The sequence below is a fragment of the Pipra filicauda genome, unplaced genomic scaffold, assembly GCF_003945595.2.
Source record: "Pipra filicauda isolate LSUMZ 115617 unplaced genomic scaffold, ASM394559v2 scaffold396_size653610_pilon, whole genome shotgun sequence".
Classification (NCBI taxonomy): domain Eukaryota; kingdom Metazoa; phylum Chordata; class Aves; order Passeriformes; family Pipridae; genus Pipra; species Pipra filicauda.
The window spans coordinates 376,244-394,230 of record NW_024104527.1 but is presented as its reverse complement, the minus strand read 5'-3'; the positions used below and the strand labels follow the sequence as shown (position 1 = coordinate 394,230).

Genomic DNA, 17,987 nt, shown 5'->3' with positions numbered 1-17,987 from the left:
TGGAATTTTTTACTAGTATTAAGGAAGATTAATGGTTCTTCTTTGCATTTATCAATATGTATTTCCACTTCACATGCAGAAATGAGTGTTGTGTCTGGGGAGATTGTGCTACAGCAGTCAGTGCCTGGCAATTAACTGGTTGAAGTAATGTCGCTGTCCTAAAAGCCTGAGCTTCATTTTCCAAGAGATTTACTTTGTTCTGCAGGCCCTTTTAAATACAAGTCCTCGGCTAAACTGTTCTGAGAGAAAGATTGATTCCATTAAGTTGCTGGGGAGAGGGTGAGGATTCTTCCTGCTGTTTTTCCTGTGTTGTCAGTGGCTGGAAGGCAGGTTACTGCTGACTGGAGGGTTTGGTTGTGGATCTGCTGAGCTCCTCATTCTTGCAGAGCATTTTTTCTCTTTGATAGTTCATTAGCGATAGTCACAGACCTGTAGGACTTGTTCAAAGCAAAAGGTATTTTCCTGTCTTCCTTGCCCTTTCACAGCTTTTATAATTTTAATTTTTACAGTTTTAACATGATTAATCTGAAGTCAGTTACTCTGTTATCAGGAAGGTGAGCTTCCACCAACAACTAGGACCCTCTCCCCATTCACAGGCCAGCTCTGCCCTGGGTCCAAAACCCACCCTTCTCCTCTGCACAGCCCTGTCTGATCCTGTGAGTATTTTGAGTAGAGAATTGTCACATGGCAGGAACGGTGACATCTTCCTTCTCCCTGGCAGCTGTTGGGCACTGGCACATCTGCACCTGTTGGTAATACAGCCTTCTGAGAGGTTCAGAAAACATCAGGGATTGCCCTGTGCCTGCAAGGAGGGCTTGGAATTCATGTGCTGGTGATAGCTTCCTTTCATTTTTCCTTCACTTAAATGACTCTGTCTTGCAGGTGTCAAATGTAAACTGTTCTGAACTGCGTCACTCTCCAGTGTCCAAAAATAGGTCTTGCTTGGGGAGAATTTATGAAATTAATTGTTTAGAGGACAGATGTGTTTGAACTGAAGCTGTGTAAGTGTCAGTGTTATGTGAAGTCCTTGGAAAGCCTGGGCTGTTTTTCTCTGGGAAGGTTGAATTGTGGAAAAACTCCTCTTGCCCTCATATTTTGCTAAATTGGTTTTTTTCACCTGTAACTTGTATGATTAATTCTTCTTACCAGTTGTTTGCTTTCTACTTGATTGTTATGCCTGTCAAAACAGTTATCAATAGCTTCTCTATCTCTGATAGTCTTCTGCAGCCTCCTTCACAATTACTTAGGGAGTTGGAGCCAAATTAGAACTGGACAGTCTTTCACATGAAACCTACTCTGCAATTTCCGAACCACCTGCACTGTTGAATTTCGTTGCGTTCCTTTTCAAAGCAGAACAGCCTCGGTAGAGCAGAGCCAATTTTACAGCCACGAGTGTACTGAACCATTCAGATAGGGGTGAGCAGCATTTCTGCTTCAGTGGGCAACCACAGTGTGTGCCTGCCCTGGGAAAAGTAAAGATTCCCCCCGCCCCTCTGCTGCTTTGTCTGAGCCTGTAGCATTTGCTCTGGGGTTTGTGCATATCAAGCTGAAAAATTCAAGGCATATTAAAGAAAATAGCTTTTAAACTACAGTTAATTGTAGCACTAAGAGTCGTGCTTAAGTTTCTTTGTTCTTTATGAGATTTAATAGCAGGCGGTACTTTGAGTCATACCTATAAAAATGGAACTCTTGAAAACCTCTGTATCCATGTAAGTCACTGACTGTGGGTTATGTGTTTGGAACAGTCTCTTCCTTTGAAGATCTACCTTGTACCTGAGACAGTATATCTGGTGACTAATCTCCAGCACTATTTGGGCATTAGGTTTGCTTGTTTCTGAGTCAGCATTAAAATGCTACTTGTGGGTCATGAGAAAGGGAAGGATGGATTAGTATGTGCAGGCAGAAGCTGCTCTGCTTCCACTGCATGTACACTGCAAGTTCATTAAACTCAAGGGGAATTCTCTCCTCTGTAAATTAACAATTAGATTCTCATGTTTGACTTTCTGCATTTAGAGTAATGCTTGCTTTGGCAAATTGTTTTTATTATGGGCTATATCCTTTGCCAGCCTGTGGCTAAAGAAGCCTGTTGAATTAATATGCAGAATGCTGAAAGTCTGAAGAAAAAGAAGACTCGTGGTGGCCTTGGTAAGATGATTAATTTGACTTCTCACAGACTGGCTGGTCTCATGTGGCATTGGTGTTCTGTGAATTTGTGTTCTTAATGCTCTGTCAGAGCTTGATGGCAGCAGTTGAGTGATATATCCTCTGGTGCAGTTGGGCGCAGGTTTTCCTGTGGGTGCCTGCATGCATACACGAGTTCTCAGTCCCCTCCCTAGCTCAGAGGGCTTTGGGGAGACTTGAGGCATCTTGTTGGAGTTGGGGAGTAGACCAAGAAGAATTTTGGAAAGTAAGCAAATCAGACATTAGACACAGATTGTCAGAATAGCTTAAATCTGAGCTGCCAAACCGCATTCTTCTAAAAGCGGTGTGTGTGCCCTAATGAAGCCTGATTTGTTGCACAAAAACTCTGTATATTAAGGCAAGAAATGTGTATCTTTTGTGCTGAGTGCTTTTTGTGAGTACAAGTACTAAAGTAGTTATTGATGCTTTTGTGAAAATATACCTTGTGTTTGAAAATGCTGATTCACAGCCAGTGATACCTTTCCTTTTCTGCACTGAAGGTCTTCATGTTGTTCTGTGCAGCTCACCGGAGATGCCCCCCTTAGTGGAAGCAAAATAGGAAATGAATGTGCGTGTGTAGTGACAGGGTGGGATGAGCTACAGTATGTTCTGTGTAATTTCTGATTTTTCTATTGTATTTTTTATGAAGAACCAGGGAGTTGTTATATCTGGAAGGACAGATCAGAGGTACTGGAATGAAGAGCATGAGAAAATTTCGCCATGAAATGACTGAAACTAATATAAATGACTCAAAGTATTTGCATAACTGATTTTTCCAAGTGAGAGCTAGGTAGTAAGGCTGTGAAAGTCTGGTAACATTTCATTCCTTCTCTTAAATGTGCATCCTGTGCTTAAGAGAAGACAGAGGTTTGATGGAAAACTTAATACAAACAAGTAACTACACGATGGGATGGGAATTTAAGGTGTGTGAGAAGCATATACCTCCTTCTGAATGGCTATGTGAGACATTGTACCTGCTACAATATCATACCCTTATATTCAGTTCTTTATTTTCCAGTAACTGCAGCTGCTTCTGCCTGACTTGAAGGCTTTCATTTAGCATAGAGGAAAGCTACTGCCTCAAAGATAAGAGAAATTACTGAGGTGATCTGGGGCTGAGACTGACCTGGGCACCTTATTTGCCTGTCTCCAGAATAGTGTGTCAGGTCCCACAAATTCCTTGTCTGTTGTCTTCCACTCTCCTAATGGCGAGAGCCGTGGATTTAGTGGCTGCTGACAGTCCCTGCTGATGCAGGTGAAAGAGGAGCAATAGGGTTGTATCTCCACAAGAAAAGTTCGATTTTTGTGATTGCAGCCTGGAGAAGTGGTGCTCCCCCTGTGTATGCATATATGTATATATGCATAAAACTGTTTTTAAATTTTACACTTGGCTGTGGTCTGTTGTTGCATGGGTTCCTCCTTGGTGGAGGAGTCTATGCTGCATATGCTTCCCAATAAAGTTGATATTCGAGCCCTTAACAAAGGTGGTAGTTCAAATTCTAAGCACTAGAATGATCCCAGCTGTGTGAGTGAATCATGACCTACTAATGATCTTACTGTTCTGACTCAGGTCGCTGTATCCAGATTTTTCTATGCTATAGACCTGTCTCCTCCTCTGTCCTTTTTTTCAGGATGTTTGTGTGAATTCACCTGGCTGTTACGTGAACAGTATTTCCTGAATGAAAAATGTTTGTCTTTAAGGTGGCAGGTGACTGATGTTCAGGTGTTGAGAACTCCACTGAAAGCTCAGTTTGTATAGTGTTCTGCTGGCCTCCCCTGAAGTCAGCATGGAGACCTTTGGGCCTCCAAGCCTGGTGGTTTGCTGTTGAGATGCTGGTTTAGGATGCAAAAGGATCGTGTACTCTAAGCAACAAAAGATGCTGTTCTGGTACAGGTGTTTGTATAGATGATGGCTGCTTTTCTACAGAAATAAATCCATTTCTACTGCACAGCAAAGCTGTTCAGAACTGCGGGTTCAAAACAAATGTCTCTGGAGGTTGTAGCTGAAACCAGCACCTTGTTTGCCTCTTGTCTGTACGTTTTCATTGTTTTTTTGCATGAGCCTTTAGTGTACTTATTTTCTCTACTTTTTTTAAATGTGCTTGATAATGCTGAGTGTGCAGAATTTTCTCAGGTATGGTCTGTGCAGGGAAATAAGGAACTTTATTTTTTTGGTCCGTGGCTTTAGTTTTTTCTTAACAGTAATCATTGCTAGAAATAGCCCATTGCTGTATGATAAAGGATATAGTTGATTCAATGTTTCCAACTTGCATAACTTAACTAATTTGTGTCAACTTCCACTTTGTGACATAGTAACACCCCAGTAACTGTTTTGCTGATAGTTTTGTGTTTTGGAAGCGCTGCATTTCTTGTGGTTTCTCTTGCTAATTTCTTGAGGTGAAGTCCTCCAATGGATTTTATGAGTATCTATGAACTGTATATGTGTATTTTTTAGCCACATTGTGGGAACAGCTGAAAAAAAGCTTGGGGACAATGCTGAGGAAATTCTGAAATGTCATTTATTCATTTTAAATTAAGATTTTTGACTTTTTTTTTTTAACAGGCTTCCTGTTTGCAATGTCTTTTGTAAAGACAGTGTCTCATCGGCAGTGCAATATGCTTCAGGTGATGCTTGTGCCCTGGCCAATGATGATGAAAATTTCCAGGAAAAGGTATGCTGAATACATCATATTAATTACTTACTCAGTCTGACTTGATATTGAATTTCAAAAACTGATTCATGCACATTGATTCACAGTGTCTTCTCACCCAGGATATTTAGTGTATTCAGTTGTTCTGTGAACCAGGATGTTATCTTGCCAAGTTTTTGCTCTCCTTCAGGTTTGTTGCAGTTATGCAACAATACAAGTGAACAGTTTGGGCTGGGAGAGGGAAGAAAATAGTAAAGCTAGTTTTGGTGGCTTAAGGTTTTTTATTTGGGTGGCAGACGTTAGAAGAAGTGGGCACGAGGGAGAGTATGTGGCTCTGTAGAAACCAATATCAGAGGTGGTGGCCTGGATGAATCTAGGCCATGGTATGCCAGTAACATCTGTGTTGTGTTAAAAACAGTGCACAAATGTTTGCTATCCAAAATAGAAGGTTTAAGATTAATTGTTTTAAGTCAGTATTTATCACTTTGTTTTCCTCCTGTTTAATAATAATTAACAAAGCTAAAATATTTGTGTGAAATATATAATTAACAAGGTATGATCCCTTTTTACATTACTCAGCACTTTAGGTTAAATTGAGTGTAATTGTCCCACCCTGATTAAGTCATTACAAGTTTCTGCATATTGCAGTTGTGTAGTGAGTTCCCAAGCTGTTGAGTCACATCAGAAAGTCAGGGTAATTTTATTTATTTATTCACATAGGTAAAGAATCAGTCCCACGATAAAAATGGATAGTATTGATGTATTGGTTTTATCATTTCCTCCAGCAATCTGTAGTAGTGCTAATCATGGTTCTCATTCCAAGAAAGCTTTTATATGCCACATCAAAATTGAAAAATATGTGTTGAGCATTCTAGTTGACTCAGGTGGGGAGCTGCCTGACCGTAAAAAACCCTTGAATTATTGTAGATTTCTTAAGCATTTCAACAACTAGGGTAGCTGTATTTTTTTTTCCAGTTTGTGCAGCCAAATAGCATTCAGTCCTATTCTTCTGGCTGCCTGAAAAAAAAAGTTCTGCTTTAGTTTAATGGCTGATGTAATAAAACTGGAAAGATCAAGTAAGCTTTGACACTGGGAAGCCACTGGTGTATGTTTTCTACTTTTTCCCAGCATTCTTCCTTTCATTCTATTAATGTGGCTGCATTGTTAAGCACATTTCTGAACCTAAACCCAAGGATGTGAAAACTCATACATTACACTGTTCTTTTTACTCATTAAAGAAAATCTCTTGGGTGTATGAGAAATCTTAAGCATTTGTCTGTTACTCCTAATTAGGCTGCTGGAACTGCCCTGCTCAGAAAAGAGCAGTTCTGCAGCCCTTGATGGGTTTTCCTTAGATCAGTTGTCTCTTCAAACCATTAATGCTATTTCATCTTAGGGACTAGGCTGTGAGCTAATAATGTTTGGGGAAAAATATTGCTTAGCTGTTGTCTCTAAGATTTTCCCACCCAGGTTTGTAGCTCTTGCTCTTCTACTGGATGCCTTGACTCTCAAATGAATGTCATGTAACGTTGTGTAACACAGCAGCCCATTTTGGATCTGAAGTCCAGCACTTGCAGTATTTGGCCACAAGGTTTTAGACAGCCCTTATAAAACAAGGGGGATGTAAATGTCTACCAGATTTCTTGCTGTATTTTGAAGTATTGTTCAAAAATAACTTTCCTATTTTGTAGTCAACTTAAAAAAAAGTTTGAGGGGCAAGTGTAAATTCTTGTTAGTTTTAGTCTCGTGGCTTTAAAACTTCTTTTCCCTCAACTGTGTATTTTTTTTTTTTACTTTGTGAATTCACTGCACTTGATTGTAAGTTTTTAGTTGTGAAAGAGAAGGTTGCTTTAAAAGGGTACAGCAGACTTGTGCAATTACTCTCGTTCTGCTGATTGGACTCCTGCATCTGAAATGTGCCACGTGTTATTTTTTTAATGGTTGCAAGTCATCTTAGGAGTTATTTTTCATTCCTTCTCTTTTGGACAGCAAGGAGATAGGGAGGATTTGCCAGCATGGGAAGTCATAGCAGAATGATGAGCTTTCCTTAGCAGACAAACTGAATGATATAAGAAAATGTTAAAATGGTCTTTTCAGTGACGATTTAACTGAGGTTTTTTTTAACTTGCCATAGTCTTTGTGCAGGTGAGGTTTTAAACATATGTGGGCAGTGGCTCTGAAGGTTAATGTAGCTTAACTCCTTGATATTTTAATGATGGAAAAGGGGATATTACTCAGTCTGTGTCAGAGGTAGCTCCTCTTACTGAGAATAGGCAGGCTGTGTTACTGTGTACTTACAGCTGTTGTACCTGTAATATTCCAGGGGGAAGAGGCTGGTCCCAGACTGGAGCCTGAGCAGGCAGACTCAAGTACACGGAGTTACTCTATGGAAGAGCTGCTCAATGACTTTACAAAATCTGACCAGGCAAGACTTTTATCTCATTTGCTGTCTCCATACACTCTTCAAATGCTTCTTGGATTTCAGCCTTTCATTTTGATTGTCTAAAGCTCCCAGTAACTGTCTATCACATTTCACTTGCACACAGGACTGCTGTTAGACTCATGGTTCCAGTGAAGGACAAAATGTGTGAACTAACAGACCTTGCATTTCCCGTGTGCATAAGTAATAGGAGTAATTTAGTACTTGTAGGTACTGACTAAATGAAACTTTCCAAAATAAATTAAAATTGGATGTTATAGTTAAAGATGTCTCTTTATAAATAAAATATGAAAAACCTTCTCACTGAGGTATTTTTTATAGAGATCAGACTTGGTGATCATAGCAGTCCATTTTAGCTTTGATCCTTCCTGGCTTCTGTCAATTTAATTTCTTTTTTTAAAATGGAAAAAGGGTTATGCTTCAGTAGTATCTGCCATTGATACCATTTAGCCAATGCTCAGTGTTAAATGTTATAAAGCTCACTGTTAAAGATGGTTTATTTGATTATATATTTCTGGTTTGTAGATTACAAGACAATACATAAGACATACTCCAGAAAACATAATGCATGGTTTTGATGTGTAATTGTATAATAAAGTCTTCAGACTTCTTCATATTCAGTTAGATGGCTTGGAGTAATCTAGCAGTTGACAAGAGGCTCTTGTTTAATAATATTTTCTGTTGCTGCAAGAGTTTAATCTGACCTGTTTCAGTGGTTATATGCTTTTTCAGATTTACTAAGCCTTATTTTGAGTGTGCTGTGCAAAGGTTTATGAGAACTGAAGACCTAGAATAACTAAGACTCAAGACTACTAAGCTGTCGGAAGCCATAAGTGATTAATCTCTTTATTCAGCTACAGCATGGAATAGACTTCTGAAGACTTTTGGACCTCCATTTGAGTGATAAAATTGGAAGCCTTCTCCAAAATTTAGTTTAGGATGAAAACAGTAAATTTTATTGTAATAGAACATGCAAATAGAACTGTTTATTTCCGTTGCTGCAATATGCAAACTGCTTTTCTCCTGACTATCTCTATAGGATTGCACATCCCTGCTTCAGTTAATATTTTTACATGTTATTGCAGACTATGGAAGAGTGTTGCAACTATCCCAGAGCAGCACAGAATACCGCTTAAGGAAGAAAGAAAATTTATTTCTGACAAATCTGAACTACTGAACTTTGAGAACTCCATACTAGATGTTATTGTATGAATGCTTTTCCCGTTCAGGTTTTGAAAAATGTGTGTTCACCTGTGATGTTTTCACAGTCAACAGACATGAGTGAAGCAAGCCAGCCCGAAGTTGAGAGTCCACCCTCAGCAGATGTAAATGAAGCTTCCTCCAGCATAGTTGCAAGCACTGAAAACACTTCCAGTTCACCTACCTCAGAGATACCTCCAGTCTCACAGCCTGAGTAAGCCCTTTAAATTTTGTTGATTTTTGTCTTCAACACTATCACTTACTCTAATGTTGTTAAAAGGTTTAGTAGGGATAAAACTAGACTGTTACATGTGATTGTTTTGCTGGTTTATGGTGTCAGTGCTAATGGAGTATGTCATCATTTACTCAGTGTGTGGATAAACACTTGAGTACTTGCATGAAGTGAGATACTATTGCCATTATCAGTTTCTAAGCTGCTGCTTTGAGAAAAAGCCCATGTGCTCAGATAATCTGTACTATAAAAGCCCTCAGGCCTTTCCCATTAGGATTTCTGCCCTTCACAAATGTGCTTTCCCATCTGTGACAACAAGCATCGAGGCTGCTTCAGCCATGGCCTCTGCTTTCAGTTAAAGAAGAACTCTGAAGAATTTTATTTTGGAACTTAAAACAGAGCAATCTGAAATAGGTTCTGATATGAGGAGATTTTTGACTAAATAGCAAATTTTTATATAAATGCAGTCAAGACCATTTGTAGTTCTAGTACTCAGCAGGGTATTGCAGAGCTACCTCTGCTGCAGGAAGCCTTCTGGAGTTTGTGTGGTTTCCCTTCTTTTGTGGAATGCTGTGCTATCAAACGTGAGCTGTAGTAGGAAAATGCATGTGTGTGTACTTCTCAATACTTTCACAGAGTTCTGCTGGGCTTTCTGATTTGTGCTGAGGGAAATACATTGTTCTAATTGCTGATAAAAATTGAATATTTTGGTAGATAAAAATTTGACACATTAAAAATTAAGTAGACTTGTCTTTGGTGTTTTGGGTTTAAGAGTCTAGTTTTTCTGCTTTACCAAATTGAGTTTCTTTACCATAGAAAAGGTGTGGAAGTCTTGTTTGCTGACTGATCTTGCCTAGTCTGCCAGGGCTAATGCTTAAGCACCTTTTGGTACTTCATGAGTGTCTTTAATTTTAAGTCTTCCAAAATTTGCAGTTCTTATAAAGCAAAACTGGAATATCATTTCAGCTTGCTGTTTTTATAGCTGTTGTCAACTACTGCAGTGATTCCTTGTTGTAACATGTTGTAAATCCTACTGTTGTCAGGTTGTAGAGACAGGATATTTTTTTCTTTTAAACGTTCAGCTTGGTATCTGGTAACTGTTCAAAACTGTCAGTCACAGTTGAGGATATTGGAGTGAGGAACTCTGAAGACTTGACCTATGAAATGAATGAAAATGGGAACTTGTTTTGGAGCACCTGATTGATTAGTTAATGCTGGGCAGTGTTCTGATGCCAGTACCATTTTCAGGGAAAAAGGGCAGAATTAATATAGGAGAGATGCATATTTCAAACTGCACGTCAGCTTTAAATAGTAATGGATGGACTCTTATTGTACAGATTAATATTCAAAACAGCTGTAGTCCAACCCCGTATTTAAACTAGATCTTTAAAAAGACACAGTTGCATTTTTTATCTTCAGACAGATTTTTTTCCTGTTTTAGATGCTGAGGCCTGTCAGTGTAACAAAGTCCAGCTCCCTCAGGTGTTACTGGTCTAATAATACAACAGAGCCTCTTAGTCAAAATATTCTGAAAGTAATTTTATTCCAAACTATTTTTACTTTGTAATGGATCCTTTTTTAGGACAGCACTGACTGTAGCTTTTGTACTCGGGCCTAGTCTGAGGAAAACTTCTTGCAAAATTGTCTGAGCTCCTTCTGGCTGCAAGTAAAGACAGCTGCTGTGCAAAGTGAGCTTGGTAGTGCATTTTAAAAGTTAAGGCAAAGCTACTAACAAATCAAGGTATCCAAAGGAGAGGGAACACCACAGCTTCTAGGTTCACCTTTTGCCAAAATTAGTTACTTGGGGCCAGTCAGGTACATCCTGAGATCAGGGGATTTTTAAGTTCATACTTGTTACATATTTTATTCAGTTGATAATTATTCATACTTTCACTTACCTACTGAGACAGAGACTATGTGGAGCTTTTCAGCTTTAAGTGTAGTAGTCAGCCTTATTCAGTTAGTGAAGCTTTACATGCAGAGCCAAACTGTGCACCTCAGATGTAGGCATTTTTGGGATGTTCAGAGAAACCACTCCCTGTTTGTAGCTAATAAATTCTTGTGTTCATAATGTTTGTTAGATTTTGCTACAAAGCAAAAAGTCTTGAATGTCTCTGAGGTTTTTGTGTTATGCTGTAGGAACTTTATCATATGAAAAGTACTAAAATTGTCTCCCTGGGTTGGTTGCAGCTGCTTCTGTTGATAATTGTAGCAGCCAGAGAACCAGAAAGATTCCCTTTTAAGTCGCTGACGTGCTGTTTGTGTTTTGGCAGCTCTGTCATGATATTGGATTAACCTACTTTGCTGCTGACATTAAGGAAAGCTTATGTTGAATTTTAGAGGGCAGAATAAAACTTTGCCTTATATCTGGCTATAGCATAAAGCAATATGAAAGTCATTCCTGTACTGGAGAAGAGAGGACAGTCAGAAGTGGAAGTTATTAGTTGTCCATCTTCTTCTCTCCACCCATTGTCATTCCGAAAGAGCAAACGGGGAGACTTTCGTTCCAATCTTTGCCTCTGGATTTGTCTGATGTGGTGTGTTCAGCCTTTCTGGGGGAGAGGATGTGAAGCAATGGGCAGATCAGCTGGTTTGGCTGTTGGTACAGCTTGGCTAATGGTCTGCTGGGTCACCTGATTTTTATTACACTAGTGAAGAAAAAAATAAATGAACCTAGAGCAAAGGAAGTCTGCCTGGCTTTGCTGGATATTGTTACAGCACCTCTTTTCTCCTCTGGTTTTAGCCAAGTTCTGTTCTGATTTCCACCCATTGACTTGGGAACATTAGTGAGGGAACTCAATCTCGTGTTTCTTTCCTTTGTTGAAAGGGGAAAGAAAATTGCTGGCAGCCAGATAACTATGAACCTGTTGTTAGTTTGTAATGAAGAATTACCCATTGCAGTGTTTGGTAAAATGTTAGATGAGAGTTCTGGGAGATGAGAAGCTAGTTTTGAGTTTCTTTCTGGGACAAACAAGCTAAAATGGAAATTCTTTTCTTGCATGGGTACAGCTGAGAATGCAGTTCCTTAAGTACAGCATACTTCATCCATTTCTTAATTATTTCTGAGACTGTTGCTTTATGAAAACTTTCTAATATCTTTAGTTATGTGGTTGATTGTCAGGGTTACTTATATCATCAGAAGGCTAAAAAGCATGTTATTTCTTTCCCTTCAGTGCAATAGAGAATTCCCGTGCTGATACCCCTGTAGTCAGCTCTAGTGAAGCTGAGCAGTCAGAACCTGACTGTGATATTGGTGGGACACTTGAGGCTGACCCTCAGAGTGAGCCTTCCTCTTTTGTCAGTCCACCAGAGAGGTGAGTATCCACGCAGGTTGTGAGTCTGAATAGTGTAAAGGTAGTTGTTCTTTTCTGTCCTGGCCTTGCAGCAAACATTTGCATGTGCTTGCTTATCTACATATTTATGTGTTTGTGTGTGTTTGTTATTACATATGACTGATTTTATGGGTCCTTATACTCTTTATGCTTTCAGCCTTGCAGGTCAACATATAGAGAATATATCATCTTCACATGGCAAGGGAAAGAAGACAAAATCTGAATTTGAGTCGAAAGTTTCAGTAGCTGAAAAAGGGGCAGATGAGCAAAAATCTGCTCTGAATGCCTCGGAGAACTTAAAAAGGGAGGTAAGCAGTGCTGATATTTACTCAGTACACCCAGGAGCCCAGTGCCCTCTGCTAGGTTATCATCACTGATAAAGATGAGTGATATCCATTGCTTTCCTGATTGCCACTGTATAAAACAGAGAGAAAAGGGCAGCAAGGCTGATCTGCTGGCACTCAGTTTTTCTGAGCTAGCAAGTCTTTTCAAATACAAGACTTGGGGAAATCAAGTAAAACTATCTGGAGGAGAAACTACAAGAACTGTACTTTATGTAAAGATGGTTAAGCTGAGACTTCCCACAGGACCCTGTGGATGCAGAATTTTTTTTATATGGGCTGAAAAAGAAAACAGGTAGGGAAGTCGCATGGTCCAAGTGAGCTTGTAGAAAAGAAGCTTGGGGGTTGAATCTTGACTGAGTCAGGAAGTTCCTGACTAGCAAGCAGATGGCTAGAGGCAAAGATGACAGTTGGAGGAAATACAAAACGTTTGGTGTGTTTTTATTCTGTCCCAGGAATCTTACTTGGCCCCTGTTAAAGTGGGATATTTAGCTAGACAGGTCTTTTATACTCAACTGTATGACTTTTTTATGCTCTTACTGTGAGGCACTTTCTAAAGCTTATGTTTTTTAAATAGCTAAAGAACGACCAAGGCCATGGCTTTTTGCTATTTTAGGATCACATTTAAACTGTCACTGATATCTTGGGAACTAACTTTAAAACATTTTCTACAAAATGGCCTCTGCACTTGAAATGTCGAGCCAAAGCTGTTTGTGCATCTGATGGTGTGCTGAAAATGTGTTTGCACAGAGAAGTTGACTTGAAATTCAGTTTAACAGGGTTGCTGCTTTGTTAGGCAAATCCAAAATATTATTTCTTTGATTAAACGTTAAAGAAACCATCTTTAAACATCTCATTCTGCTGTTTTTGAGATGTTCAGAAATTCCAGGGGACTTCTGGAATTCTGTCAGGACCAAAATTTATGTTTGAAGATTTTTTGCTGCAGGGAAACCTTTCCTTATTAGTAGGGGGAGGAAAAGCAAAAATTTTGAAGGAAAAGCAGGTGTTTGAGACAGAATGCTTAAATTTTACTTAAAATGTATTACTTTAGCCACAAAAATTGCTATCACCTTGGTGAAAGAATCTGTAATTCCAGGAGGAAATCATCACGTGTTTTTTCTGGCTTGTAAGCTTGCTTACCTTGGCACAAAGTTGTTAACATGGGTGCAAGTGATGTGTCTGCTCTTGACTTGAGGAGAGCTTGCTTTATTTGTTGAAGTTGATTTTTGTTTTCATTGTTGCTACTGAAAAATATTCACAATCGGTGGCTCTTTCTTTTGCAGAAAGACTTTAAGAAAACAGGAGAAATTGACCCTACATCAGTAATAACTCCAAAGGACCCTGGAGACATTCCAACATTTGATGAATGGAAGAAGAAAGTCATGGAAGTGGAGAAAGAAAAGAGTAAGTTCAGGATTCGTTGGTTTGGTCTAAATAGAGACTGCTTTCATCTTGTACTAGATTTGAATAGGGAAACTGTCTCAGTTTGGAATGCAGCCTGGAACTTCATTTTTCTGCTGGAATTACATAATTAATGGCCTTCATTATATAAAAGCAGTGAGCAGAAGCTCGCTGACAGTGAAAATACTGTTTGTTTGCATGGTTTGTTCTAGTAGCAATATTTTCTTGTTCCTAGGTCAGTCAATGCACCCCTCTGCTGTTGGTGGGCAGCATGCCACTAAAAAGGTCCAGAAAAATAGGAATAACTACGCCTCTGTAGAGTGCGGTGCCAAAATCTTGGCAGCGAATCCAGAGGCAAAGGTAAGCATTTACTAATTATCAGTGTGCATTATTTTAATGTACTGTTATGCAGGAAGTACTACAAAGTACACTTAAAACTGAACACTGATTTGTGAAGTGATCTTTTATTCCTATGTTTGTGTTTATTGGGATTTTGATTTATAAAAACGGGACATAGTGATCTGTGCTTTTTTTAAGGGGGATTGCTATAGAGGACTTGATGTCTTTTTAAGTGAATTCAGAAGGGGGAGCAGAGTCTGCTTATTACAGAAAATGAACAACTGAACCAAGTTGTATTAAACATCTCACCATAGTAAATAATCTGTGATGGCTTCACAGTAGTATGATTTACTGTGTCCTGTATATTATCTTGCTCAGAATGTTATGAAACTTGGTTATTAGTCCACATACCTAATATCAGAGTTTTTTTTGGAAAGCGGGAAGAAATCCTTGGTGCTCTGTTGGTATCTACCATGCAATTTAAAATACTAATCCTCTTCTTTATACAGAGTACTTCAGCTATTTTGATGGAAAACATGGACCTTTATATGCTCAATCCTTGCAGTACTAAAATCTGGTAGGTTACTGAGGTTTGCTCACATGATTACAATTTTCCATTGTGATGGCAATGTGTTTATCCTGTGGGACTGACTTGACCTTGGTGTGTTGCTGCTTGAAATGGGCGTGTAAGAAACTTTGACAGAATTAGCACAAGATGCTCTATTGTGCCTCCCACAGAAATCTAGCTCTGCTATTGAGAAGTAATATTAAGGTGGTATTTTTATTTACCTTCCTATTTGTAGGTTTTGCATAATTCTAATCTTGCAGAAGGTTAGTGAGTATTTAGGTAGAGATTTTGGTTTCTTTCTCCAGCTGTCAAATAACTAGGAGAGGTGATCAGAATTTACCATATACTAACTGGTATTTCAGATGTGATTTAAATTATATTTGCTGTCCTTAGTTTTTAGTTCTGTGACTTGATGCCTTTGAGTACAAGATGGATGAAGCTCTTGTAGCTGCAGGTGCTATCTAGAGCTACAAAGCTGGATATTCCGGAAAATATCACTAGTGATTCTGAAGGGAGCAACAAGTGTTGCCTTCTTACTCTACAGCATTTTTGTGGCTTCACAACAGTAATGGAGTAAAGGGCTGGGGATTGTAACTGTGGAAGGAAAAGTCTTTTTTTTTTTTTTTCGTTGTTTAAATATTTCCTTTTTGTCTTTAAGGTTTGTTGTTGAGCTCTGTGAACCAGTCCAAGTAAAGCAGTTTGACATTGCAAATCATGAATTATTCTCTTCCACTCCTAAAGACTTTCTGGTGTCAATTAGTGACAGGTATGTTATCTAAATTTACCCTTCTGAATGAAAAATGAAATAATTATTAGATACAAGGCTTCAAAGAACATGGTCTGTGTATGCCTGTTGTTATGCAAAGTGTAATGTTTTGTGAAATTACATGGATTTTCTTTGTGCATATTTTATCAATCTAGCTTTTTTTTTCCTTTGCCCTCTTAAAAACTCAGGGGTTTTTTGGGTGCTTAAAGCACGTAGATTTTGACTTTCAGCACTTGGTCTGTTGTGTAGTTCTAACTCTGCTTTGCTCACAGTTTTTTACTGCTTGCTTACAACAGTATTTACAACCTGTCACTTAGATGTTGTGTTCTTCACTGTTCCTGTGAGGTGACTTTTTTTTCAATTCCAGACACTTTATTGTAGACTGGCTGAATTTCAGTAATTGGATCAAGTGTAGGGTTTTGTCCTTCGGGGGCTTGCACACTGTTTTAAGTATGTGAAGAGGTGCTGCTGAGTTTTTGTGCTGGGACTACTTTATCTTGCAGCTCTTCCTTCCATAAAAAACACATTGCTGTTACTGTGCAACTGGAAAGAAAAAATTATTCCTTCTCTGGAAAGGCGTTTGGGGAAACCTCAGCAAATGTCTGTAAACACTGTGTTCTTGCATTTCATTAGCTGACTTCATTGTTTCCTTTCTAGGTATCCAACAAACAAATGGATTAAATTAGGTACTTTCCATGCCAGAGATGAGAGAAATGTCCAAAGCTTTCCTCTGGATGAACAGATGTATGCAAAATATGTTAAGGTAACTTAATACTGCAGAAGCATCCATGCTTGTCAGGGATGGAAGGGTTTGCTGGGCTTACCCTGTGTAACAGCATCCAAAGAAATGTGTTATCCAAGCCTGCCTTCCCATTAATTGCCCTGGGTTCATTAGTGGCCCCAGTGGTATGGGCCATGTACACTCACAAGCCTCTGACCTGCCTCAAAATGGTAACTGAGAGGATCTTGGGAGGCACCTATTGCCTTGTGTCCAAGTGCATACTTAGCTGATAGCTGAATTAAGAAAAATCCAGACAATGTTCTGTTCTATTTGACTTAACCAACTGTCCCCTAAATGCAAGATTGGAAGAATCTCAACCTATTTTGTCTCTTGGCTGTACCTGCTTTATACACATACATATGTACTATCTCACTCCCTGGAGCACAGATCAGAATATGTGTCTTTCTTGATATTTTTGTAGTTTATTCTGCTGTACAGTTTTAAGTGAACCTGAAAGACTAAATGTTTGAATCTTGATTCTCATCAATAGATTCAAAGTGCAGTTTTGCAATTGCTCATAATTCTAACTCAGGCAAATTATTTAAGCTCACTGCTACTGGAGCATTGCTGTGATATCTCCACCTTCAAAATAGCTTGCATTTATTCAGGAGACTCAAAGAGAATAAAACTCCATAAATAATTAATGTGGTACTTGAACAGGGATAAAAGCTTTTGTGAAAATATGGGGATGTAGTGGAGGTTTAAATTCAAATAAAATATAGACCTTTAAGGTCCTCTCCAGTGATGTGTTTATCTGCCAATTATGGTGCTGCCAAAAAAAAATGTAGTTGTGCTACTGAATTATGCTTTGTGCTTTCACGAAGAAGCAACTATGAATGATAGTTGTTTAACTTCTCTACCCAGAAATTCTGCATGAGTCACAGAATAAAGATTTCATTTATTTTTAATTCTGTTTTCTGGCTGAGTTAATGCCTCAAGGTAGCTGGAGTCTTGTTTGTCACTGAAGATCCAGAATTCCAGTAGATGCTTCAGCACCTAATCCTTTGGTGGATACAGTGCTCTGCCTTGAATAACATGGTAAAATGTTCAAGTTCTGAGTGTGTAGTCTACAGAAGAAAAGTCCAAAAATTTTTCAAAAAAGTTTAATTTTTTGATGTGGCCTACTGAACTTTTATCAAAAACAATTGAAATTTTTTTGTAAGAGTGCTTTTATGGGAATAGTTGGTCTCACTTGTAGATTATTACAGTCCTTCAGTGGTAGTGTCTACGTGTCTACGTAGTAGTTTCATAAATGTATTCTACACTTGCAAATTAATTCAGATTAAATAAATACCAGTGTGTAGTCAACGTGGCACTAGAAATACACAGACAACTGAAGCTTCCAAGATCTGATCTGTCATCAGATGCTCTATTTCTCCAGTCGTGCTTCTATAAACTGAAGCATGTTATGCTGAACTTGAAGTAGCAGCAGTACACAAATGCATGCTATGTGGGGTTATTTTTCCTCTTGAGTCACTTTCTGTAGTCTGTGCTCTTTAAGGGAAAAAAAATACACTTAGAACACTTAACACACTTCAGTATTCTGTCTTCAATCATGCTGCCTTGAAAAATTGAATAACTTAAGTTAAACTTATAACTTAATAAAACACTCGTTGCATGTAACCTTCGAATCTGCAAGGTACAAGGGCTAAAAGAAATCTTGCTACCCCAGGCAGATGTAGTATTGCAACTTAATCCTCCACAGCTTGTCGTCTTAGGCATTTATAGTACTGAATTAAACCCAGCCAAACTCTG

At 38.8% G+C, this 17,987-nt stretch overlaps 1 protein-coding gene across 2 annotated transcripts in view; it reads left to right on the top strand.

Annotated features, from left to right (window-relative positions):
- SUCO (SUN domain containing ossification factor) overlaps positions 1–17,987 on the top strand; it is a 38,068-nt gene that overhangs the window by 6,107 nt on the left and 13,974 nt on the right. For both annotated transcript variants that reach the window (XM_027734872.2, XM_027734874.2), the window contains exons 2-11: positions 4,745–4,853; positions 7,156–7,257; positions 8,541–8,686; positions 11,878–12,018; positions 12,194–12,344; positions 13,661–13,781; positions 14,014–14,138; positions 14,627–14,694; positions 15,344–15,451; positions 16,109–16,214. In XM_027734872.2, the coding sequence (XP_027590673.2) occupies positions 4,745–4,853; positions 7,156–7,257; positions 8,541–8,686; positions 11,878–12,018; positions 12,194–12,344; positions 13,661–13,781; positions 14,014–14,138; positions 14,627–14,694; positions 15,344–15,451; positions 16,109–16,214 (1,177 nt within the window). The remainder of the gene's footprint in view (positions 1–4,744; positions 4,854–7,155; positions 7,258–8,540; positions 8,687–11,877; positions 12,019–12,193; positions 12,345–13,660; positions 13,782–14,013; positions 14,139–14,626; positions 14,695–15,343; positions 15,452–16,108; positions 16,215–17,987) is intronic.